Source organism: Dendrobates tinctorius, unplaced genomic scaffold (genome assembly GCF_039654945.1).
Source record: "Dendrobates tinctorius isolate UK_male_01 unplaced genomic scaffold, ASM3965494v1 ptg000030l, whole genome shotgun sequence".
Taxonomy (NCBI): Eukaryota; Metazoa; Chordata; class Amphibia; order Anura; family Dendrobatidae; genus Dendrobates; species Dendrobates tinctorius.
Window position 1 is genome coordinate 34,186,469 of NW_027361698.1, and position 25,576 is coordinate 34,212,044.

The window sequence follows — 25,576 nt, forward strand, 5'->3', positions numbered from 1 at the left end:
TGAACTTGAAAGGGTTCAAAGGCGGGCTACTAAAATGATAAATGGAGTTGGTTCACTACAATACTCAGAAAGGTTATCAAAATTAGGTCTATTTACTCTAGAAAAGAGAAGACAGGGGAGACCTAATATATATGTACAAGTATATCAGAGGGCAATACAGAGATCTCTCCACTGAACTGTTTGTACCAAGGACTGTGGCAAGAACAAGGGGGCATTCTCTTTGTTTGGAGGAAAGGCAATTTCTGCACCAGCATAGAAGAGGGTTCTTCACGGTAAGAGCAATGAGACTCTGGAATTCTCTTCCTGAGGAAGTGGTGATGGCCAACTCACTGAATGAATTTAAGAAAGGAATGGAAGCTTTTCTTGTGAGTAACAGTATAGAAGGTTACGAATAACAGAATATTATAGGTAGATGGTTGACCCAGCTTAGGGGAAGGAATTTTTTTTCCCTATGGAGAAAATGGGCTTCTACTCTGTGGGTTTTTTGCCTTCCCCAGGATCAACAATGCAGAACAGCTGCACTAAAAATAGGCTGAACTAGATGGATATAAGGTCTTCCTTCAGCCTTCAAAACTATGTTATGTTAGGTTGGGAGGATTTCTGCTGTGTAGTTATACAGTGGCATATGTCACCCTTAAGTTCCAATTTTTGAGGGGTGTTCAGCAGATAAAAATCTGAAATTATTTTTAAAAGGACATAAACTGGTGAAAAAAACTGTAAAACGTAATACCCGCCTCAAACCTCTGTAGCTCCTATTCTGATGATTACCTGGTTCTCACCAGTCTTGGCTACATGGTCCTGCCGTGACACCCTGGAAATTCCTGCTTAGCCAATCACTGGATGACGTCAGACCATATTGGCCAGTAATCGGCCGAGCGGGCATTTCCTGAACAGGAGCTGCAGGAGATGGGTGAGGTTGATCATTACTAATTTTTTTTTTAATGAGTCTGAGCTCTGTAAACATATTTTTCAAACACTAGACAACTCCATTAATACAAAAAGTATGTATTTTTTATTTGATTTCTCTGTATGGAGTAGCTTTGGTTGGGTGAATTGTGGCCTATGAATATGTTTCACATATGCACTGGCATTTACCTGTAGTAGACTGCAGAGTGTGAATGTAACCTTACTTGGATGTCTCTCAAAGTTGTCATATTTTCCTGATAATGATTTTTGCTTAATAAAATGTCCCCGATTCTGATAATATATAAGAATAACCACACTGCACTGGTTTGTGTAATCAGCTGTGTAATCGCTTGGATTGTCCCTTAGCCGGGCTTATAAACATTCTTTTTGTCCTCAGGTACATAGAGGCTATGGTACATTTCACCAGTACCAGACATCCAGCTGTGATTGTTGATGACCTACATACCAAGGTGCTAAAAGAAGCTGTGCAAAATAGTAAGACTACTTTCTCAGAAAATGTAAGTTGTATAAATGTTTATCACCTAAAAACCATATGGGTTTCTTTATGCTTTTACATCTGGTGTTTTCATATTGGAGTAATTAAGCGGATAATTGACAGTGAAAGGTGCCCATGTTGGCAGCTAGTATAGTTTTCAGAGGGACGCTCATTATGTGCTATTACTGCCTTTAGTGTCTGCGTGATGGTCAAGCTCAGAGTAAGTTGGAAATGTCCACTTCAGTCAAGTGTAGCCTGGAGGTAGTTACTGAAAACGCTGATTTAATCGCATGTGACTTAATTCCAGGCTTTCATGAAGAGCGGAGCTATAATTCTCACAATAGCGTATTGTATAATTTATGTGCAGATCTCGGATAGGTTATTGCATTCCCTATAAAGCTAGTAATAAGGAAAGCAATATATTGCTTCTTGTTGCCAGCTAATAGTATTTCCACTGTATTGTTTAGTGATGATACATATGGAGAAAAATATTCATTGCCATTGCGACATTATGAGAAGATAGTCTGTACATTTGTGTTATATTCTTCTTTTCCAGCAACCATCTAAGCAAGAAAATAAATTATCCAAACCTGAGACTCTTGTTAAAGGAAGCACAAATCAAACGCAGACCAAGGGTGGGCTAAACCAAGATAATGTGAAAATCAAGGGGCTTCAAGCCAATATCTCAATACCCAAGGTATACTGTGTGTTTATTCCCTAAAGCATTAAAAGCCTTTAAAGCAGGTTTGTGCTATGTAATCTGAAGACAGCATGAGGTAGGGGTTAAAACACAAATTTCAGGGATGCCTTTCCTATCAAGCTCCGTCCTATTGTTTACTTGCTATGATTGTTTTAGCACCAGGAGCTTATCGTTTCTGGACACAGTAGCACGTGCATGCTAGTCAGACACGCCCCCTCTTGTGATAAGCACCTGTCTATAGACATTGTATATGCAGAGCCTGGTGTGGGTCGGGTTTGCTTCCTCAGCTCTGATTGTGTCAGAATGGCTGCATCCAGTAAACTAAGTGACTTCAGGGTCTCTTTGCCATCCTCATGCAGCTCTCAGATGAGGTAGCAGAAACTACTGGCAGATTCCCTTTAAAAATTATGTCATAAATAACCATGATTAATATCTAGTATATCTTTGTTTTACTGAGATTGTTGAGGACAACAAGAAGGGCATAATACTCAAGTGTATGTTATTTCTATGAATACCAGGTAGATTAATGGCTGAATTTACTTGTGATTTAGATTTGATTTTCTATTTGGCTATCCTAAACAGTGAAACTTAACCCCTTAACGACCAGAGGTATTTTTAGTTTTGTAGTTTGATTTTTTGGTCCCCTTCTTCCCAGAGCCATAACTTTTTTATTTTTTAGTCAAAATGGCCATGTGAGGGCTTGTTTTTTTGCGGAACGAGTTGTACTTTTGAACGACTCCATTGGTTTTACCATGTCATGTTACCATGGTTACCTAAGGTCCTGCAATGCCCTGCACATGAGGAAAGAGACATAACGAATCAGAAAAACTATACTACATTTCTAATTAGAGGTATTTGCTAATATTATTATTACAGCTACTCCATATTGGGATAGGTGTTGTGAATGCGCTTTCTGGCCTACCTCTGGTTACTACTGAAGGTAGTGGAGCTGGTCAAATTGACAGAGGGCTTGCAAGTTCTCTTTCTGGGCTCCCTCTGGTGGTTACTGGAGGTAATGGAGCTGATCTGATTAACAGAGGTTTGCCACCTGATAATAAGGACGACGATTGGAGATCTGGGGTTTCAGACTGGATTTAAGACAGCCGACTCCCTCTATCCCTGCTGGTGATTTTCTTCCTGCCTCCTGAGGTCTTAGTTTCCAGCTCAGTCCCTGCATGTTCAGCTAAGTGTTCATTTGCTATTCTTTTTACATTTGATCTGGTTTTGTCTATTTCAGTTTTGTGTGGGTCAGCCTGCTCTGGCTGGGGCTGTGCTGAATCACCATCCATATATTACTGCTTGTGCCAGTTTGTTTTTGTCCCTTATTAGATTGGCCTCTTTTTGCTCTGCTTTCAGAATATACCAGAGTGCTGATATAGTGGGCGAAGTCGTGCGACTTCAGTATTTTTTGCATCAGACGTGTTGGACTTTTTTGCAGGTTTTTTTGCGTGATTGCAGACAGTGTCTTTCCTTTCCTTTCCTAACCTGTCTAGTCAGTGTGGGCCCCATCGTTTGCTCAGTCTATTTTCCTACCTGCGTTTGTGTTTTCATCTTGTCTCACCGACATTATATGTTTGGGGGCTATCTATTCCTTTGGGGTCTGCTCTGGGGCAGTTTAGATTTCCTCTTTCTTGCTTTTGGTTTAGTTAGCTCTCCGGCTGTGCCGAGGCATCTAGGATCATCGTAGGCACGCTCCACGGCTACTGCTAGTTGTGTGGATAGGATCAGGGGTCTGCAATCCGCTTAGTTACCAACCTCTCTGGTTTTCTGTGGCTTAGCATGGGCTTGCTCTCCTCCTCGGTGACCCAATCATAACAGATAGGATCTTGGAGATGGGAATATCCCTTTAAGGGATCTCATTACCTGATACATGCTGACCCAACCACAGGCAGCATGAATCAGAGCCTGGCTTCTTGATTGTCTAATATTTCCCTTTGAAATGTTCCGCTGTTTCAGAGAAAGCATAGTTAAAAGATCTGGTAGGGGACCAAGGGGAGAGAATAAACTAGTCCGGCGCTGGCTTTTCCCAAGTGATTGACTGGTTTCTTATTATAGGAAAGACATGTCAATCATGAGTGGAATGGATAAAAGACGTCTGGACGTGGCATCGGGCTAGACTCATCTCTCACTATGGTCTCTGGCCAGATCGTCTGACTATGTGTTCTCCAAATGCTGGAGCACTTTAGAGATGAATATACCTGGCTGCAATCATGCATACAAGCTCTGATTCATGCTGCCCAAACCACGGGTAACCTGAACAATCATCAGATGTGATGATGCAAAAGAAGTCAGTGCCATTAAGTTTCAAAAGCATGATGTGAAAATAGAAGCTAAAAAAATGACAATAGAAGGTGAAAAACCTGTGTGGCTACCACTATCAAGGATTGGGTTAACCGGACATAAATTACTAACTCGTTTCATGTGCCGTATTTCTCTTTCCTGACGTGCATTATCTAGACTGAGATCATATATACAGGCCAGTTTTCCACTAGCTGCTCAGGATATGCTGGGGGCTGAAACAGTGAAAACATTCTCTGATGAACTCTTAGATTTCAGCAGCACTGAACAATATATTTCGCTTTGTTACAGTATATATTCTTCCTATGCTACAATGCTGAACCTCATCTTATAATTATGTGTCTTATTGTTAGCTCTGTGTAAGAAAAATAGCTGAATGTAATCTGTAGAAATAATCATCCTGTCTTGTTTCAGGTGAATCTGTGTTTGTTACAAGCATCCATTGAAGAGTCTTCTAGTCTAGCCGCAAACAAAAGTGTCACCCATGTTTCTTTAATCGCACTTTGCTTTGATAGAATTGCTACACAAGTCCGGATGAACAGGTAAAAGATTAGAGTAGTTAAAGAGTAACCGTTGTTTTAATTTTTATTTTAGGAATCCACAGTACACATGAAAATAAGAACACTTGTAATATATCTTATAGGAGAAATCTGGTTCTTTCATCGCCAGGACTGATCATTTCATTATCAAAATTCTCAAATTACTGGTGTCTTCAGAGAGGAAGAGGACTAGAACTCTAGTGCCACCTATTGGAAGTAGCAATCCTAAAAGTCAATGTAGACCCTTTAACGAGCCTTGTCACATGACTTCGGATAAAAGTCAAACCAGAATCTCAATTTGCAGATACTGTGTTTTGGGGTACTGCCCCTCATCAGTGCAAAGTGTGAGATCTGGTTTGGCTGTGTGAGAGGCGTCTGACCGATATCCAAGAAGTATTGTTTCTCCTTGTGGAGATTGACATACTAAGCATGCCGAGATGAGACTTAAAGCTGCAATACTCCTCTGGTTAATATGCAAATTGTCTCTTCAGAGAGGAAGAGGACTAGAACTCTAGTGCCACTTATTGGAAGTAGCAATCCTAAAAGTCAACCATTTAACGAGCTTTGTCACATGACTTAGGACAAAAGAGAAACCAGAATCGTCAGTGCAAAGTGTGAGATCTGGTTTGGCTGTGTGAGAGGCGTCTGACTGTCGTTTCTGGATTGTGAGTCATGGGGAAAGCAAAAGAACTGTCAACGGATCTACGGGAAATGATAGCTGAACTGTATAAAACAGGAAAGGGATACAAAAAGATATCCAAAAAATTGATAATGCCAGTCAGCAGCGTTCAAACTGTGGTTAACAAATGGAAAATCAAGTGCTCTGTAAAAATTTGGAGAGAGGTCAACAAGGCCTATGATGAAAGGAACACCATTCGTACTGTAAAGCACAGAGGTGGATCACTGATGTTTTGGGTATGTGTGAGCTACAGAGGCACAGGAAAGTTGGTCAAAGTTGAAGAAAAGTTGAATGCAGCATGGTATCGGCGAATACTGGAGACAAATTTGCACTCATCAGCCTGGAAGCTGCGCATGGGACGTACTTGGACGTTCCAACATGACAACGATCCAAAACTCAAGGCCAACTCAACCTGTCATTGGCTACAACAGAGCAAAGTCAAAGTTCTGGAGTGGCCATCAGTCTCCTGACCTCAATATCATTGAGCCACTCTGAGGAGATCTCAATAGCGCAGTTTATGCTAGACGGCCCAGGAATATACAGGAACTTGGAGGCTTTTTGCCAAGAAGAGTGAGCAGCGTCACCATCTGAGAAAATAAAGAGCCTCATCCACAACTACCACAAAAGACTTCAAGCTGTCATTAATGTCAGAGGGGGCAATACATGGTATTAAGAAATGGGGTATGTGAACTCTTGATCAGGGTCATTTGGATGTTTTGGGTTGTCTTCATGATTTAAGAAGAGAAAGCACAGTAGTTTGACAATAAATGGCTTCACCCAACCACGAACCATGAGTGGAGAAAAAGTTTTGGTGTTCTCATTCATATTCTCTGAAAAAAGGCCAAGAAAGCAAAAATGATGCCAGGGTATGTAAACTTTTGAGCACAACTGTATGTTCTTCTCTGGATCACCGCAGAATTTCAGAGTCAAACATGATGAGATCATACAACCAGTGCCTTATACATGCTGTCTGTGGATTGGGCAGCATGTATCAGCTGTCTGGTTCACTTTAAGGTGCAAACTTGGCAAGAACTTTCGGATAATGGTATTGCATCGTGTGCGACATTGAGATCACAATATCAATTGTCATTCTTAATGTATTCAATTGACATTGAATCTGAACCTTTATAAATAGGCTCACTTATACAAAAAAATGGGTTTGTCCATCATAAAAAAAAAAGTTTTTTCTATGCCGTATTATACGAAAATTTTATCACCTACTGATTACCAGGATTCTCAAGTGTGAATTAGCCTTGTTAAGGACTTATTAAGGTTTAAGGCTAAAGACCATCATATACATTAGATGACAGTTTGCTAAATTTCAGTTTTCAGCAGGATAATCTAATGTGAATGAGGCCTCCTGACTCCTCCTGGAGATGATGTTGGGAGAGAGACGATTTGGGCTGCTGGAATTTTAATAGTCAACCTTTTTTTTCCAGAGTAGATAAAAGATATCTTGCAGCAGCTTTTTCCCTACTCCCCATTGAAAGCAACTGAACCTTGTGCTAAGGGGAGCCAATATCTGTCCGCTGTCCGTTATCCCAAGTGTGTGGTCAGCTTAACTTGTCGCATACTACCTGTGCAGACAACTGCATGACAGCACCTTTGACTTCTGCTGGAGAAAAGTTTAAATGATTGGGCGTCATTTTTGGGATCTCTCGGGATCTCTGATGTATCCTGCCCCCCCTTTACATTGTTTATACTTATCCTGTATAGAAGTAAGGGAACATATGTCTTTATTTTGGAAATGTCTAACCTATTTTTTCTATTCCATTTCACTAAAGAGGTGTAGTAGAAGAAACGGCAAACAATACAGAGACTGGTCGTCAACCTGTAAACTTAGAGAAATACGCCAATGCCACGAAAATGCAACCACAATCATCTGGGTCATTAAGGTCCAATGCTGGAGCTGAGAAAGGGAAAGAAATAGCTGCCAAATTGAATGTCCATCGAGTACATGGCCAGCTCCGAGGATTAGATACATCAGGTGAGAAATGTATATGACTGTAATAATGTTCAGCTGGGTGTACATATCCAAGTTTTAGGGAAGCTAATGCTAATTCCTCTGCAGTTCTAATCTACTGAAAACATGTGGACCACCGCAAGGAGGGTTTTTTTTTTATTTTTTATAAACTTTTCTGTCTCTGATTTGCAGTGCAAGCGACTGCATTTTTTTTTCATATGCACAGCCAAAATGTTATTGTGTCTGCTGCCTTGTAGATAACTGTCCTTTGCCCTTATGATTATATTTCTTTCCTCCATTTGATCAGACATGGGAACCTGCGCAATCACCACTATTCCCTTTGAAAAATCAAAGGTTCTTTTCACCCTGGAAGAATTGGATGATTTCACATTTGTGGATGAAACTGAACAGCCTCCAACTACTGATGTGACCCGCATTGGTCCAAGTCAAGAAAAATGGGGATGGATAATGTTTGAGTGTGGAATTGAGAACTTGGTTGTTAAAGGTGATTAACGTTATTGTTTGCAATGAAAATGTATAATTATAGTATTGGTGGTGGCTTTGAGCTGATAGAAGATACCTATTACCTATAACACACAGACCTTTTTTAGAATTGTAATACCATAGGATTTGTAGATAAATGTATCTGTACAGGGTCTGATGACCTACAGAAATTTGTAGGTTTTTAAAAATGAGATTTGAAAATTGTATTGATCTTACTTTATAAGCAACCGCAATCTATCACCAGGTTTTGTTATGTAATATGAGAGCACAATGATGTAGGGGAAGAGGCCCTGATTACAACAATGACCCTAACAAGGCTGTATTTTGTTCTTTTAATACAATCAGTGTTTTATCAGCAGGAGATTATCAAAACAGGACAAGCAGGACTGTGCCTCCTAGTCCAACCACGCTCCCACCACTGATGAGCAGCTTTCTGTCAATATACAATGTACACAGAGAAAACTGTAACTCTATCATAGCTGCTGCACCCAGTAAACAAAGTGATACATCATTGGAATTAGTGTCTCTGTCACTACCTTATGCTGGTGTTAGATTGCGTAGCAAAATCCTGCAGACAGATTCCATTTAACCCCTTTGCGACTTTGGGCGTAATAGTTTGCCCATGTCATACTCCCCCAGCGCCTAAGCCCACACTATTCTGGGCACGTGACAGCTGATCTATACAGCTGACATGTGCGCACAACAGCCGTGGGTGGAACCGCGATCCACCCGTGGCTGTTAATGAGTTAAATGCCGCTGTCAATCTCTGACAGCGGCATTTAACTCGCACTTACCGGAAGCGCGTTGCTAATCCCGCCCATCGCTGACCCCATCATATGATCGTGGGTCACCAATGGGTCGGCATAGAACCAGAGGTCTGAAGCAGACCTCTTTGGTTGTCATTTCCTTATTGCTATGAGCGTTGCCTCGTGGTCGGCGCTCATAGCAAATGAGCATTTTTGCTACACACAGGCGATCTGATCATCTCCTGTGTGTAGCAGAGGCGATCAAAGTACTGCAGCTTCTAGCCTCCCATGGAAACTATTGAAGCATGCAAAAAGTAAAAAAAAAATGTTTTTAAAAATATTGAAAAAAATGAAAAAATATAAAGGTTCAAATCGCCCCCCTTTTTGTCCTCAATCATAATAAAACAATAAAAAAAATCAAACATACACACATGTGGCATTTCTGCGTTCAGAATTGCCTGATCTATCAATATAAAAAAAAAATAACCCGATCACTAAACGGCGTAACGAAAAAAAAAAAAGAAGCCAGAATTACGTTTTTTTGGACGCCACTACATTGCAATAAAATGCAATAATGGGAGATCAAAGGATCATATCTATGCCATAATGGTATCAATAAAAAAAAATGGAAATGCTTCGGGTGTTAGAAAATAGCGCCATTTTTTTTTTAAACAAATTTTGGATTTTTTTTTTCACCATTTAAATAAAAAAGAGCCTATACATGTTTGGTAAAATGGCAGGTCAATTATCTATCTATAGATAGATGTATCTATAGATAGATGGATAGATATATCTATAGATGGATGGATAGATAGATAGATGGAGAGATACATCTACAGATAGATCTATAGATAGATGGATAGCTATATCTATCTATAGATACATGTATCTATAGATCTGTCTATCTATAGATACATCTATCTATTTATCTATCTATAGATATTATCTATATATTTATTTATCTATCTATAGATACATTTATCTATCTACTATCTATCTATAGATACAGCTATCTGTTTATCTGTGTGTGTAAACATTATTCTTCAATAGAGTATGCAAAATAAGAGGTTGGACAAAGAAATGACAAATGACATCACTACTTTTATTTTTGTTGTTAAATAATAGATCTTTATTTAGCTTACAAAAACGCATGTAAATCCGCATCAAATCCGCTCGGATTTCTACCTGTGTTTTCTGCCAAGAGATGTAGAATCTGTGCAGAAAATTCCACAGGCAAATCCGCAACATGACCACATAGCCTTATCACACAGCTCAGGAAAGTGAGAGCAGTGAATAGGGGAGCTGCTCTAGGAGCTGCTGATCCTGGGAGCTGTAGATTGTACAGGATTGGTAACAGCTCAGTAGCTGAAAGTGAGGGATGTGAACAGCTAACTTCTTTATAGAAATCAATAGGCTTGAGAGAACTGACTGGGATGTTAGAAGTTAATTATTTTCCTGGAATGTAGCTACTGTGCACTCTCGGGCAGGCTCTGGTGACTGAGCAGCTTGGAAACAAACTGTACACTATGTAAGATAAAAGCTCTCACCACACATGAATGAAAGCAGATTAAAAAAAAAAGTCAATTACAATTTAGTGAGCTGGGAGTAGCATGCTTGTCCAAGCTTGTAATCTAAGAATGATCATGTTGGGTTCATAATTTCCTAGTCTGCTGGTAGGTGACGACCTTTTCTCCTTCGCCTCATTGGGGGACACAGATACTGCGGGTGTATGCTTCTGCCGCTAGGAGGCTAACACTAAGTGAAAAAAAGAGGTTAGCTCCTCCTCCGCCATATACACCCTCGCCCCTATTGCGGGCGGAAATCAGTTTTTTGCTTATTGTTCATGGAGGCACACGTCTGGCTTTTTTCTCCAGACTTTGTTCTCTTTTCCCATGAAGATTAGACAGGGGCAACGGATCCTATTGAAAGGGTCCGATTTCCCCAAACCAACAACGGGCGACCACGTGCGAGTGTCCCTCCACGCATCCTCTCCCGCGTCGTGGGACACAATGCCGGACTTAGCCCTGACCACCCCTAGGTATTGAAACCATGGGCTGTACAGAGGCACAAAACTAGTCTGTGTGGCCCCCACTGCTCCACCAATGTTTAGACTGCGGTGCTGCAAGGTGGCGGACGATCCCTTCTCTCACCCCCTGAAGGGGTCAGATGGAGCTAGGGTGCCTGCACCGTCCTATTTTTTCGAGGCCCCCTCATATACCTGCGCTCAGGAAGCTGAAAAGGATCATCGGTGAGGAGAGGGTCTGGGAGGGCTCCTGCAAAGATCCGGGGGCTGGAGCCCCCAGCCGGCGGAAGCCACCGGCCATGCAAGGCTGAGTGTGGTTGGATCCATCAGGCGGCGCCGCGTCTGGAGTGGCGCCATGTTTTTTCAGCGCCATGGAACCACCATCCCCCCCCCCCCCCCGGCCAGGTAGGGGATAAATTGAGGCAGCGGCTTTAGCCGGTGCTAGGCTGCGGCCGGAAGTCCCGCCTCCGGGCCGCGCGTCACTTCCGGCGGCCCGCCCCGCACTGGGCGGCGGCGAAGAAATTTAGGCCCCGACTTCGGAGTGCGGCTAGGCCGCAGAACGGAAGTACCGCCCCTAGAGCGTTTTTTTATATGCTGGTGGCTCACTCCCACAGCTGCTGGCGCGCAATTTGAAGGTAGAAGCGTCCAGGACGGGGGGGTGCGCAGGACTGGGGTAAGTGCTGCCCGAGCGGCCACGCTTCAGGGAAAACGAGGTGCTACCTCCTCCCCCCTCCCCAGCAGCGAACAGATACAGCATGTCCAAAAAAGGCAAAGACACACACGTTCTTTTACGCTGCATGCATCTCTTGTCGGGCTGCGTTTCCACGGGCGCAGAGCAAGCGATTATGCGAAGCCTGCGAATCCGAACGCGCCCAGGAACCCTCCCCTGCGACCGTGATCAATGTGTCGAATCCCCAGGAGTGGGCCCTATCATTGTCACAGTCCATGGCGTCGCTTACGAGAGCAATAGAGTCCCTTCAAGCCCCAGATAGGGGCAGGGACAATGGCTTGCCGACCTTAGAAGGGTCCTCCACCTCACAAGAGCCTCCGGCCTGCAGGGGCCGCTCTCACTCCAGGCAGACCCGGAGGAAAGGAATCCACACGGTGTCGCCCAGTCTATCCGGTGCCTTGGCATCCGTAAGCTCTGCTTCTCGCTTCCCGTCACCAATGGTTGATAGCGAGCAGACCTCAGATTGCGACAGACGAATCCGTTGACCTGGACACTCCAGGGTCTCGTGAAACGGGACAGCCTCATAGAAGCCGTCATTCAGACCCTGGGGATTGAGGATGATCCCGCAGCGGCTACGGGGCATAAAGTGGCATTTAAGCGAGTGAAGCGCCCGCACAGAATTTTTTCCCCTCACCCGGAGTTTGAGAACATAGTGCAGCGGCACAGAGAACGTCCAGACAGGCGTTTCTCGGGTCAAAAGGCACTCGAAACAGGGTATCCTTTTGCTCCGGACCTCCCGATGGTGGATCCACCGGTTTTCGCGCCTAGCCACAAAAACCCTTTTATCTGTACCTAGTGTTTTCTCTATTAAGGATCCCACGGATCGCCTCATAGAGAGCTTAGCTCGTTCAGTATATGAGGCGTCAGGGTAAGCATTCGCTCCCTTGTTCGCAGCAACTTGGGTAGCCAAGGCTATGATCTCATGGTCAGAATCAGTAAACAAGGTAGCGCAGGAGCGAGATCTACCTGCAGAAATATCGGAGGTCGCGAGTCAGATGGCGATGGCCGGAGACTATGTAATTAATGCATCTTTGGATGCGGCCAATTGCTCTGCACTTGCTGCCGCTAATGCAATTTCTATCAGAAGAGCTCTATGGTTAAGGACAGGGCGAGCCGATTCTACTTCCAAGAAGTCCTTGACTTGCCTGCCCTATCAGTTCGGCCGCCTATTTAGATAAAGCCAACCCATTTGGGAGAATGCATACTCAACAGCCCAGATCGAGGGGATCCAGATCCCAAAGATCGTCAGCCAAATGACTCAAGGCGCTTACCAGACGACCCCAGCAAGGTGGGCGGTCGCCTACTCTGGTTTCACCACGTCTGGGTCAAGGTCGCACACGACGCATGGGTAAAGGAGTTGGTGGCTTCAGGTTACAAAATAGAATTTGTCAGATACCCTCCAAGACGGTTTTTTCTGTCTCGTCGGCCCAGGGTGGATACGCAGGCAAAGGCTCTGTTAGGTGCCATCAAATCACTCCAGCAAAACGGAGTCATTGTTCCAGTGCCGGAACACGAAAGAGCACAGGGCTTCTATTCCAGCCTGTTTGCTGTTCCCAAAAAGGACGGATCTGTTAGGCTTGTTTTGGACCTGAAGCTTCTGAACAAAGTCATCAGGATCAGACATTTCCGGATGGAGTCTCTCCGTTCAGTCATATCGGCCATGGAGCAGGGAGAATACTTGGCATTGATCGACATCCAGGACGCATATCTGCTTATTCCCATTTTTTCCTCCTCATCAGAGGTTCCTACGCTTCGCCTTCAGCGGTCGACATTTTCAGTTCGTAGCGCTACCCTTCGGGTTAGCCACGGCTCCCAGAGTGTTCACAAAGGTTATGGCAGTTGTCATGGCCATACTGCACTCTCGAGGCATAGTCGTCTTGCCTTACTTGGCCGACCTCTTTGTCAAGGGCCCGTCAATACTGGCATGCGAGGAAAATGTCAGCATCACGCTACATACTCTTGCCCGCTTAGGGTGGTTGGTCAATGTGAAGAAATCCCTTGTGCCAGCTCAGATGATTTCCTTCTTAGGAATGATCTTCGACACTAGCCGAGGGTTGTTAATTCTCCCTCAGAAAAAAACGCTGCCTCTCCTGCAGGGAGTCCGGACACTTCACCAACCAGTCCCTCATACCATCCGATCCTGGATGAGAATTCCAGGGAGAATGGTGGCAGCAATGGAAGCGATACCGTTCGCCCAGTTCCATCTTCGCCCCCTGCAGCACACCCTCTTGTCAGCCTGGGACAAGAATCCTTTCACGCTCGATCGGCGGTGCCGACTGTCCTCTCAAGTCAGGCAGTCCCTCGGATGGTGGTTAACCAGTTTCTCTCTGACCCATGGGAAGTCTTTCCCCCCAGACCATTGGTTGGTGACAACAACCGATGCCAGTCTCCTCAGCTGGGGAGCGGTGTTTCGCCACCACACAACCCAGCGACGGTGGTCGCCACAGGAGTCATTCCTCCCGATCAACTTATTGGAGATACGAGCAATTCGGCCGGCCCTGCAAAGGTTTCATCACTTTCTAGCAGGCCGCCCTGTCCGAATTCAATCGGACAACGCCACAGCGGTGGCTTACATAAATCACCAAGGGGGCACCCGCAGCAGAGCAACCATGCGCGAGGAGAGGCACGTTCGTCAGTGGCCGAATCAAACCACTCTGTGATTTCGGCTGTACACATCCCGGGCGTGGAAAATTGGGCGGCAGACTTTCTCAGCTGGATCTTGGCAGGATCTTGTGTCCGGAGAGTGGTCTCTACACCCCAAAGTATACCAGCAGATTTGTCATCTGTGGGGAACTCCGGACGTGGACCTGATGACTTCCAGAGTGAACGCCAAGGTTCCCACATATGTCGCTCGGGCCAGGGACCCGCAGGCAATCGCTGTGGATGCGTTGGTTTTGCCATGGAACCAGTTTCGCCATATCTATTTCCCCCACTGCCACTGCTGCCGAGGGTCGTCAAGAAGATCAAGACGGAAAGGGTTCTGGCGATTCTGCTGGCCACAAACTGGCCCCGTCGAGCGTGGTACGCAGATCTAATGCAGCTGCTCGCCGCGTTCCTTGGCGCCTGCCAGAGCGCCCAGATCTACTTTCTCAAGGGCCGATTTGCCACCTGAACTCAGGGGCCCTGTGTTTGACGGCATGGCCGTTGAATCTTGGATTCTAACCCAGGCAGGGTTTGGGAGCAAGGTGGTCGCCACAATGGTTAGCGCCCTGAAGCCTGCTTCAGCACGAATTTACCACCACACCTGGAAGGTGTTCTTTGCCGCGGTTTTTCTCCGCTGAGATTCTCGATCCCCAACATCTTGGCTTTTCCCCAGTCAGGCCTAGACTCGGGCTTGGCCCCAAGTTCCCTCAGGAGACAAAGATCGGCCTTATCCGTCCTGTTCCAGCGCAGAGTTGCGACCAATTTGTAGGTGAAGACTTTCATCCAGGGAGTTTCCCACTTGGTACCTCCCTATAAGGAGCCTGTGGACGCCTGGGACCTTTAACCTGGTCCTAAGTGTTCTGCAGGAGGCTCCATTTGAACCGCTTCAGGATATCTCTTTGAGGTACCTTCCTGGAAAGTGGAGTTCCTAGTGGCCAACACTTCTATCAGGCGGGTTTCAGAGCTGGCGGCCCTATCCTGCCGAGCTCCATTCCTCACTTTCCATAAGGATAAGGTGGTGCTCAGACCAGCCCCTCCTTTTCTGCCGAAAGTCGTGTCCTCTTTTCACATTAATGAAGATGTTGTCTTGCCTTCATTTTGTCCAGCACCGGTGCACCATGTGGAAAAGGCTCTTCACACGTTAGACCTGGTAAGAGCCCACTTTCGTCAGACGGGCACGCTGTTTGTGCTCCCCGAGGGGCGCAGGAAGGGACTCGCTGTCTCAAAATCGACCATAGCCAGACGGATTTGTTTGACTATTCAGAAGTCCTACCGCATTAGAGGTACGCCGATTCCAGCAGGGATCAGAGCGCACTCTACTCAGGCAGTGGGCGCCTTTTGGGCGCTTCGGCACCAGGCTTCGACGGAGCAGGTTTGCAAGGCAGCAACCTGGTCCAGCCTGCACACATTTGCCAAACATTATAATATCATACTCGGGCCTCAGCGGATGCGAGCCTGGGTAGAAGGATTCTCCAAGCAGCGGTGGCGCACCTTTAAACAAGAGGTGCATGTAGCTTGGATCGGTGAGTCAATCTCCCACCCAGGGACTGCTTTAGGACGTCCCACAGTATCTGTGTCCCCCAATGAGGCAAAGGAGAAACATGTATTTTTGTGATAACTCACCGTAAAATCCTTTTCTCCGAGACACTCATTGGGGGACACATCACCCACCCTATTAGCCAGTTGGCTCTTGTTTTGTTTAATATACATTTACTTATTTGATATAAGGGTGGTGTTGTTATTTGGACATGTTGTACCTGTATTAAGGCTGATTTGTTGTCCTCCTACTGCTTTGGCACCAAACTGATTTCCGACCGCAATAGGGGTGAGGGTGTATACGGCGGAGGAGGAGCTAACCTCTTTTTTTCACTTAGTGTCAGCCTCCTAGCGGCAGAAGCATACACCCACAGTATCTGTGTCCCCCAATGAGCGTCTCGGAGAAAAGGATTTTACGGTGAGTTATCACAAAAATCCATGTTTTTGTTTGATATGAATTCAGTTAATGCTTGTTTATTGCTTACAGGTGGGCGACAGTCTGGGGCTCTCTTATACAATTCTTTTGGTGTACTGGGGAAATCTGGCACCAATGAGCGGAGTGGAAATCTTAAGTCTAATGATTCTTCTGATTCCCCTACTGGAAGTGGGTATAGCACTGATGTATCTGATGATAATATCCCATGTGATGGTATAAGCCCTTCCTCTGATCTCAATGGAAATACTGTGTCTGATGAACAAGTAAGTGGCTGTATAAGCAATGTATTTGATGTCTATAACATTTAGCCTAATCTAATATAGCAAAGATTCCCAAATATTTCCTTTATCATTCATTCAGATTAAAATATAATCAATAAACAGACTTAAAAAAGTAGATAAAGGAATCCGTTTCGCTAAACACTTAGAGCGAGTGAGGCTTTATATTTAAAGACAAAGCACATATATCTTATGTAACTCACCAATATGCACAAAAAGATAAAGATAAATTGATCAAGCAACTCCGAAACGCGTTGGTTAGTTTTTGTGGCTAAAAGAAACAAAAAGCACTCTTTAATCTATTTCTGTGCAGATTTGTACAATCTATTTACTCGTATCTTTATCTTTTTGTGCATAGTGGTGAGTTACGTATGATATATGTGCTTTGTCTTTAAATATAAAGCCTCATTCGCTCTAGGTGTTTAGCGCAACAGATTCCTTTTTAAAAAATTTTATCTCCCTTTACAGATTTTTCTCACAGATCTGTATATCTGTCTTGCGGCTTTCCTCATAAAACCCTTTTTTGGGGCTCCAGTGTATTTATCCTTACACTTTAATAAACAGACAGTTCCAGCTTCTACCTTAGGAACATCTACACACTTTTTCTCCTGATTGTCATTGAGGGATATGTGTTTTAAAAACGTGCTTTCTATTCTTGAAGAGTTATTCCCATCCAGAACTCCTTTAGTAGTTAAATGAAAAGGGATCAGTGCATGTGCATGGAGCTCTCCATTCACCATAAGATTGGGCTCCATTATTATTGCAGATCCACGAATGTTGGTTAAGATAGGGGTGGCACTGCAGTTCCACTATACAGTTGACATAACTGTGTAGTTCTTGTGTGCAACTGGTCACCTCTGGCTGCCGTCAACACCAAGAACAGCTGATCAGTAGGGTGCGTGCTGGGTATCACACCCACACCGATATGATACTGATGACCTATCCCAAGTGCTGTATGTTTCAATACATCGCTCATTAAGACTAATGGAGATAAAATACGATGTAAACCTGAAAAAAACCTTGGCAAAATAACATTTTTTTTTTTGCTACATCTTGCCTACTTAATGTGCACATAAAGCAAAATGGAGTAACCAAAAATCATCAAATATGTAATAAAATATAACATTTTATTGATATTTAAAAATGAAAATTATTTAAAATATATATTGCGGTCAATCAGAGATATAACAAGATGACATAAACTTACAATACAACAATAAAGTGCAAGTGCAAATGAAGTACCTTTGGTTACATACAGAGCTGTAACGCCTCTATATTAAAATGCACAGAGCCAATGAATGTATCCCCCACATAGAATAAATTACAGCCAACGGATCACCATAGTAAATCTAGATACAGAATCAGCAAATGGATATAGTAAATTTCATGTTATATCTAGGGCTTACCCATGATGTAAGGAAAGTGAGTTGCCTACAGTCAGAACCACGATGCACGTTTCGCTAAGGCTTTATCGAGGGCTCATATATTTTTGTAATGCAAATTATATATGGGAGTACTTCACCTATTTTTACTCTATTTTTATTCTATTTTAGCTGTGTTTCCAGAATACAATACTTTTATGTGCCATGTCTTTTTTCTGATTTGCCATCCTGCCCATTTAAGTCTGTAGATACTTGAAATTGGGTGTATACCATGAGAATGTACGCTATAAATCTGAACATAGCCTTAAAGAAGTTGTTCCCTTTCAGATAATGTGCAGTCTTGGCTGCAGCTTATTCAAAAATAGCAAACTGCGTTGTATCCATATTTCATAAGTCCACCTGGGTGTCTCTGCTCCTGTTTCTGTGACTGGCATTGGCTGCGGGACTGACGTTGACAGCTTCCAAGCCAAAGAGTGATCACAGAGGGCGTTCTGGCTACATGGGGCAGAGATGCTAAACTCACTGAAAGGGTGCCGTATTGTTGACGTGCCTCAGCCAGTTCAAGATACCGAGAGCATCGGCGGAGGCTCACTGTTGGATTCCGAGAAGGGGAGTATATGGCGGTTCATTTTTTGTTTGTTAATGTATACTAAACTGCAGCTGAGACCAAGGCATTATCTGAAAGGGAACAACCCCTACAAAAATGTAGCAATCTGTGGTTCACCCCTAACTCGTGCTTAATAACAATGTCACATTTCTATGGCCAAAGCTATAAATGCAATGGAGGCGAATGAAGATGGTGACTTACCTGGCTAGTACATTTATAAACTATACCAATATAGAGCTGAATTGATAAGAATACATATACTAAAGGGAGTCTGTGGCAGGTATAAGTAATATATATAAATATATTACTCCAATTGCTGTATTCTTTATGTGATTGATATGACTTTATGTAATTACTAGCTTGTTTGTGTCACCTCATTGTTTTGCATCCACTGTCATTATAACCTTGGTTACATACTAGCAGGATAGTAGTTGTATTCTATTAATGTGCAATTATTGACTTGAGTTTATTAGTGTTATTCAGCTTGATGAAGAGCTGATATTACAGTCTGAAAGCTACGGTAATTATGTTATTGCGCATGTCGCCAAAATAAAATGAAGCATTAAGGTTATGTGCACACACTGCGGATTGCTCTGCGGATTTTTATCTGCAGAACCACAGGTAAAAGACCTGCGGTTTTACCTGCGGTTTGCCACCTGGACAGTGGAATAGGTGGCAAACCGCAGCAGAATCCGCAGAAATAATTGACATGTCAATTGTTTCTGCGGATTCAAAGCCGCAGCTTTTCCGCAGTTAAAAATCTGCAGCGTGTGCACAGCAGAATGTTAATCCCATAGGATAACATGTTACTGTACACTGTCTGCAGAACTGCTGCAGTTCTGCTGCGGTCAAAACCGCAGCGTGTGAACATAGCCTAAGAGTATAAATTCGGTTGGGATGTCATCCTCTAATTGTGAATTTACTCTATTTATGTAATGCTTTCAACTTCTATTTTTATGTTGTAAATTTAATAATGGTAAAACTATAGATTTGATACAAATTATTATATTTCTCACATTATTAGATGTGCAATTAAGGCCGTTATTTATTTTTTTTCGTTGCCTTAAAGGACGAAGGTGTCGAATCGGATGACTTGAAAAAGGATCTTCCGCTAATGCCTCCTCCGCCTGACTCAAGCAGCATGAAACTTAATATCAAGGAGATTTGGTTCAGCTTTGCAGCTCCCACAAATGTACGGTCTCCAGCATTAACTTTTTCCAGGTTAGTACAAGGAACTAAAAAACAGCTGACCAGATTTACTTCTTCTTACTGATCTTATTATGTTGGATGCTTTATAAAAACTGTTAGCCAATTATTGCATTTTTCCAACTTTTTTTTTTTTATAACATGCTTTGTTTATTGTCAGGTTCTATAGATAAAAAATAGTGTTCAAGTGCATCTTTACTTGCACTTTGGTCATGAGTTTTTATGAAATGACATCTACTTTGCTTGGACAGTTAAACACAGCACATTTTTTGAAGAAAACAAAATAAAACGCATTGCTAAAAGCACAGTATAAATAACAGTCTCCCTTAACACAGAATGCTAAATGGTGCAATTGTCACCGCCTGCAGCGTCACTACAGGGAGATTAGGATACCTACAGTATATATATAAAGTTGAGTGTGTGTGTGTGTGTGTGTGTGTGTATATATGTATCAAGCCATCTCTAGCTCTCTGCTGACTTCAAGTGGACTATTTGTGTAACCACATCTTTATTTCAAAGTATAACTGATTATATCTTCACAAACTGTGACAACACTTTAATGCAGTTCACCTAGATGTGTGATGGGAAAATGAGAGGGGTGAGGGGGAAAATGAGAGATGTGAGGGTGAAAGTGAGAGGCGTGATGGGAAAAATGAAAGTTGAAGTGCTTCTGCAATATGAGGCTGTGTATAGAGAGTTCAGCTAGTCTATAGATTTAAAGCTGAGTGCATATGTGTGTGTGTATGTTTCAAGCTATGCCCACTGCACACCCACTCCACATAACCCCACCCACTGGCGGATGGAGAGCGCGGTTGCAGAGGGAAAGTGCGGGACACGGGTGGAGAGCGGAGCTGTGAGGGAGAGAGTGGGACACGGAGAGAGGTGCTGCGGAGGGATAGAGCGGGATGGCGCGGAGAGAGCGGGGCTGTGGAGGGAGCAGGACATGGATGGAGAGCGGGGCTGCAGAGGCAGAGAGAGAGACTGGAGTAGAGCAGGGCTGCTGAAGGAGAGTGTGATGGCGAGTGGAGAGCGGGGCAGTTAAGAGAGAGAGCGGGGCGCGGGTGGAGAGCTGGGCTACTGAGGGAGAGAGCGGGACAGCCAGTGGAGACAGGGGCTGCGGAGGGAGAGAACGGAATGGCGAGTAGAGAGCGGGGCTGCAGAGGGAGAGAGCGGGACAGCCAGTGGAGACAGGGGCTGCAGAGGGAGAGAGTGGGACAGTCAGTGGAGAAAGGGGCTGTGGAGGGAGAATGCGGGACGGCGATTGAAGACAGCGGGGCTCCGCGAGCGAAAGCGGGGCTGCTGAGGGAGAGAGCGGGATGGCCAGTGGAGACGGACTGCGGAGGGAGAGAGCAGGATTTAGAGCGGGGCTGCTGAGGAAGAATGCGGGACGGCGGTTGGAGAGCTTGGTTTCGGAGGGAGAGAGCGGGACGGCGAATGGAGAGCGGGGCTGCAGAGGGAGCGAGCGGAATGGCAGTTAGTTACTATGCTCGGGCAACGCCAGGCTCTTCAGCTAGTCAATTATAAAGATGCTTCATCAGTATGCGCTCCCTTGTGAATGCAGCCAGTCAGAACATTATCATTTCGCTCTATAGGTATATGAGGCAGTGGATTTAGCGTTCTGCACTGTTTCTGCATGTGTACTGCTATATATTTCCAGTACTTACCTTTCCTTTAGTTTTATTGTTCTGTATTTTTTCCATCTTTTTATTTTCATCATGTAGACAACTAAACCTGCTTAGCACTGCAACCCCGGCTGTTGGGGCATGGTTGGTTCCTATTGACCAGTTAAAATCTTCGCTGAACAAGCTGGAAACTGAGGAAACTTTGAGAGTCTGCGCCGTCATGGGTTGTATTCTCACTGAAGCACTTGAGGTGAGCGGAGGTTACTGTATCACATACTGCACAGAGAACAGCTGATCGGCGGGGGTGCCGGGTGTCGGACCCAGACCGATCAGACATTCATGACCTATCCTAAGGAAAGGTCATTCGTGATAAAGTGGGGGACAACCTCTTTAATATAAGGGCTGCACTCTGTCTTTACCTTAATCTCAAAGAAAAGGCATGTTTTCTTAGTTTGTTCTTGAGAATGCTGAACTATTTTCAATTTATTTCTTGTTTCTTTATTATATAGTGCCTAAATATTCCACAGAGATTATCACTATTCACATTAGCCCCTGTCTCCAGAGGTGCTTCACAACCTAATTTCCATATCTCTGAAGCACACACATAGACACTTGGCCTAATTTTATCAGAAGTTAATTAACCTATCGGCATGTTTTTGAAGCGTGGGAGGAAACCGAATTTACCAGGGGATACCATACAAACTCCATGCACATGTTGCCCTTGGTCAAATATTATCCAAGCCCCTAGTGCTGCAACGAAACAGTGCTAACCCTTGTGCCACCACCTTGTACTGAAGATAGGAAATGGGGGACACTATATATACACTGTGTTCCAAATTATTATGCAAAAATTATTTCCTCATATTTTCTCTAAATTACCTATATGAATTGCAGTCATTGTTATTTTCCAGTCATCTACTATTCTAGTATAATTGCAATGTTTTTGAACAAACTGCCTATGAAAACAGTATATTTTTAAAAATAAGAAACACTCAAAATGCATGGTCCAAATTGTTATGCACAGCAGAGTTTTCAACCTTTTTATTTTTATTTTGAACAAAAAAATGGTCAATTGTGAAATTATAAGCATTATCAGCTTATTGCAAAATGAAATCAAACAGTTTTCAAGTCAAAACTTTATTCTAGGTGATGTTACATTTGCACATAGGACCCCTTGTTCGAAAGAAGCTTCTGAACTCTCTCGTCCATTGAATTTGTCAGTTTTTGGATGGTTTGTGCTTCAATTGTTTTGCATGTGGACAGAATACCATCCCAGAGCTGTTGCTTAGATGTGAACTGCCTCCCGCCATCATAGACACTCCTTTTGATGGTGCTCCAGAGGTTCTCAATGGGGTTGAGGTCAGGGGAAGATGGTGGCCACACCATAAGTTTGTCCTCTTTTATGCCCATAGCAGCCAGAGATGCAGATGTGTTATTTGCAGCATGAGACGGTGCATTATCATGCATGAAAATGCTCTTGCTGCGGAAAGCACAGTTCTTCCTCTTGAACCATGGCAGGAAGTGCTGTTTTAGAAACTCCACATAGATTATGGAGTTCATCTTTACCCCTTCAGGGATCCTAAAGGGGCCGACAATATCTCCCCCCATGATTCCAGCCCAAAACATTACTCCACCTCCTCCTTGTTGGCACCTTAGCCGTGTTTTCATGGGGTGTCCATCAACCAGCCATCCTCCACTCCATCCATCTGGACCATCGAGCGTTGCACGGTACTCATCGGTGAACAAAACAGTTTAGAAGTCAGTCTTCATGTATCGTTTGGCCCACTGGAGCAGTTTCTGCTTGTGTGCAGTGGATAGAGGTGGTGGACAGGATGGCTTACGCACAGCTGCAAACTTCTGAAGGACCCTGCATCTTGTTGTTCGGGGGACGTTGGAGGCACCAGCAGCTTCAAAAACTTGTCTGCTGCTATGACAAGGCATTTTGGCAGCTGCTCTTTTAACCTGACGCAGTTGCCTGTTGGAAAGAGTCCTCAATTTTTCCTTATCAGCACGCACACGTGTGTGCTGGGAATCAGCTACATACTTCTTGATTGTGCGATGATCACGATGAAGTGTCTTGGCAATGTTGATTGTAGTCATGCCTTGACCTAAATACTCCACAATTTGTTGCTTCTCAGCAGCCGACACATCCTTTTTCTTTCCCATTTTGGCAAAAATTGTTGGCTGCTTAATAATGTGGAACAGCCTTCTTAAGTAGTCTTCCCTTTATTTGGACACACCTGCCAAACTAATTTGCACAGGTATCTGCAATTGCTTTCAGTGATATAAAGAGCCCTGACACACATCACCATCAATGAGTTTAAATGACAAACAAAAAAATTCTAACCTTATCAATCCGAAACTCTTTTTGCATAATAATTTGGAACACAGTTATATATATATATATATATATATATATATATATATATATATATATATATATATATTAAAAATGTTAGCTCCAAGTACATGCACTTCATTGTGTAGATGTACATACATATATATATATACACACAATTATACATGTATGCACACACTTAAGTGCATATAATTAGGGCTAGAATGTATGCACAAACATATATATGTAACTCTTTCATCTGTAACTCTTTCATCTGTCTTTTTCTGAGCTCCTCTCAGCTGATTTATAACCACAAATTATATTAAAGTTGAATGAGCAGTCAAATTGTGCAAAATTTGTAATTACCACTAACTGCACAAAAGATTCTGTTGAAATTCTGTTTAGAGCAGAGGGAAGAGGAGGCAAATGCTAGAGGCAGAGCCCCATCCCCCTCCTAATAACCCCCCATTGACATAGAATCTTATCAGTGGTAGCTATCATCTCCTATCTCAGTAATATATAACAATTTTTTCACTGAATAAAGATTTTACCTGTGAATAGAAAATTTTGAAAATTTTACTGTTTAATGATACTCTTTTTATGTAAAAAAAACAAATTTATTAAACTGTCAAACAAAACCAATACAGCCAAATACTGAAGAACGTAATGAATATTTCATGCACATTTGCACATCTTGCCTGTTTCCTTATTTTATCAGCTACCTTATGTCCTTTTGACACATCTCTAATGTGAGTAATAGACAGCCACAAGAACAGTTGAAGGTGAAGCATTACATAAGAGAGATTCTACTCACATCGCTGTAAAAGCCTTCCTTCGGAAGCATTCGTTGCCAGGTTTTCCTGCTGTATACCTCTTTTGGGGTTGCTATTTATCCCACTGTTTATGCTGTGACAGAGTCACTGGTGGAAGTCATGGAGAAGGAGATACGTGTCCCTGCGCATGATGGCGTCATTGATGTAAAACCAAAATAGTTTACTCCAGCACGCTATGTGTTGGGATGGTTTATTGAAAGTTATATTATGGGCTGGTTTTAGTGGACATTCTTAGAGCAGGAGGGAGAATGTCCACGTGTCTCCACCTGCAGTGTCCTGATAGGACCTGTTTGATGTCGAGATCATGTGATCAATCAGTCACATGGCCTGGGCTTAAATGGCTGACTGCCAAAGCTTTCCATGTTCAGTGTGTGCCTGGAGAGAGAGCACTCTAGGAAGGTGTGTGCTAAACCTATACCGTGGACATTGCTAGCTGTGAGCGGGCTGTTCCCCGCTAGGAAAAGGACTGTGTTTTCTTTTATTTTGCTTTGCCCAGAGGGCTGTGTTTACTTTCCCGAGCTTGGTTTCTGCTGTCTGCTGCCATCTCCGTACTCTCACGTCTGTCACATATGCTCAGTGTGAACATGCTCTCATCCGTGAAGAGCACAGGGCGCCAGTGTCAAATCTGCCAATCTTGGTGTTCTCTGGCAAACGCCAGCATCCCGGCACAGTGTTGGGCTGTAAGCACAGCTCCCACTTGTGGACGTCGGATAGATGCAGCTACCCTTCTTTCCACAGCTTGCATTGATGTGCCATCCTGGATGAGCTGCACTAACTTCTGTGCGATTTAGAAACCGCCTCATGCTACTGTACCTCCAGGAGTGAGAGCAATGACAAAATGCAAATGTAACCAAAACAACAAAAAAGGATGAGAACAGAGAAATAGTCTGTATTCACCACTCGCAGAACCACTTCTTTATAGGGGTTTTCTTGCTAATTTCCTATCATTTCTACCTGTTGTCTGTTCCATTTGCACAACAGCAGGAGAAATTAATTCACTATCAATGTTGCTTTCTAACTGGACAGGTTGATTTCACAGTAGTGTGATTGACTTGACATTTCAGTGTGTCCAGTACGTTTGGTGACAGTTTTCACACGTACCGGAAACACA

General features: G+C 43.7%; 1 protein-coding gene across 2 annotated transcripts in view; it reads left to right on the forward strand.

The window, feature by feature from the left end:
• BLTP1 (bridge-like lipid transfer protein family member 1) overlaps positions 1-25,576 on the forward strand; it is a 451,393-nt gene that overhangs the window by 190,734 nt on the left and 235,083 nt on the right. For both annotated transcript variants that reach the window (XM_073572011.1, XM_073572012.1), the window contains exons 31-38: positions 1,304-1,424; positions 1,959-2,099; positions 4,815-4,942; positions 7,403-7,605; positions 7,889-8,086; positions 16,251-16,462; positions 19,536-19,687; positions 21,394-21,544. In XM_073572011.1, the coding sequence (XP_073428112.1) occupies positions 1,304-1,424; positions 1,959-2,099; positions 4,815-4,942; positions 7,403-7,605; positions 7,889-8,086; positions 16,251-16,462; positions 19,536-19,687; positions 21,394-21,544 (1,306 nt within the window). The remainder of the gene's footprint in view (positions 1-1,303; positions 1,425-1,958; positions 2,100-4,814; positions 4,943-7,402; positions 7,606-7,888; positions 8,087-16,250; positions 16,463-19,535; positions 19,688-21,393; positions 21,545-25,576) is intronic.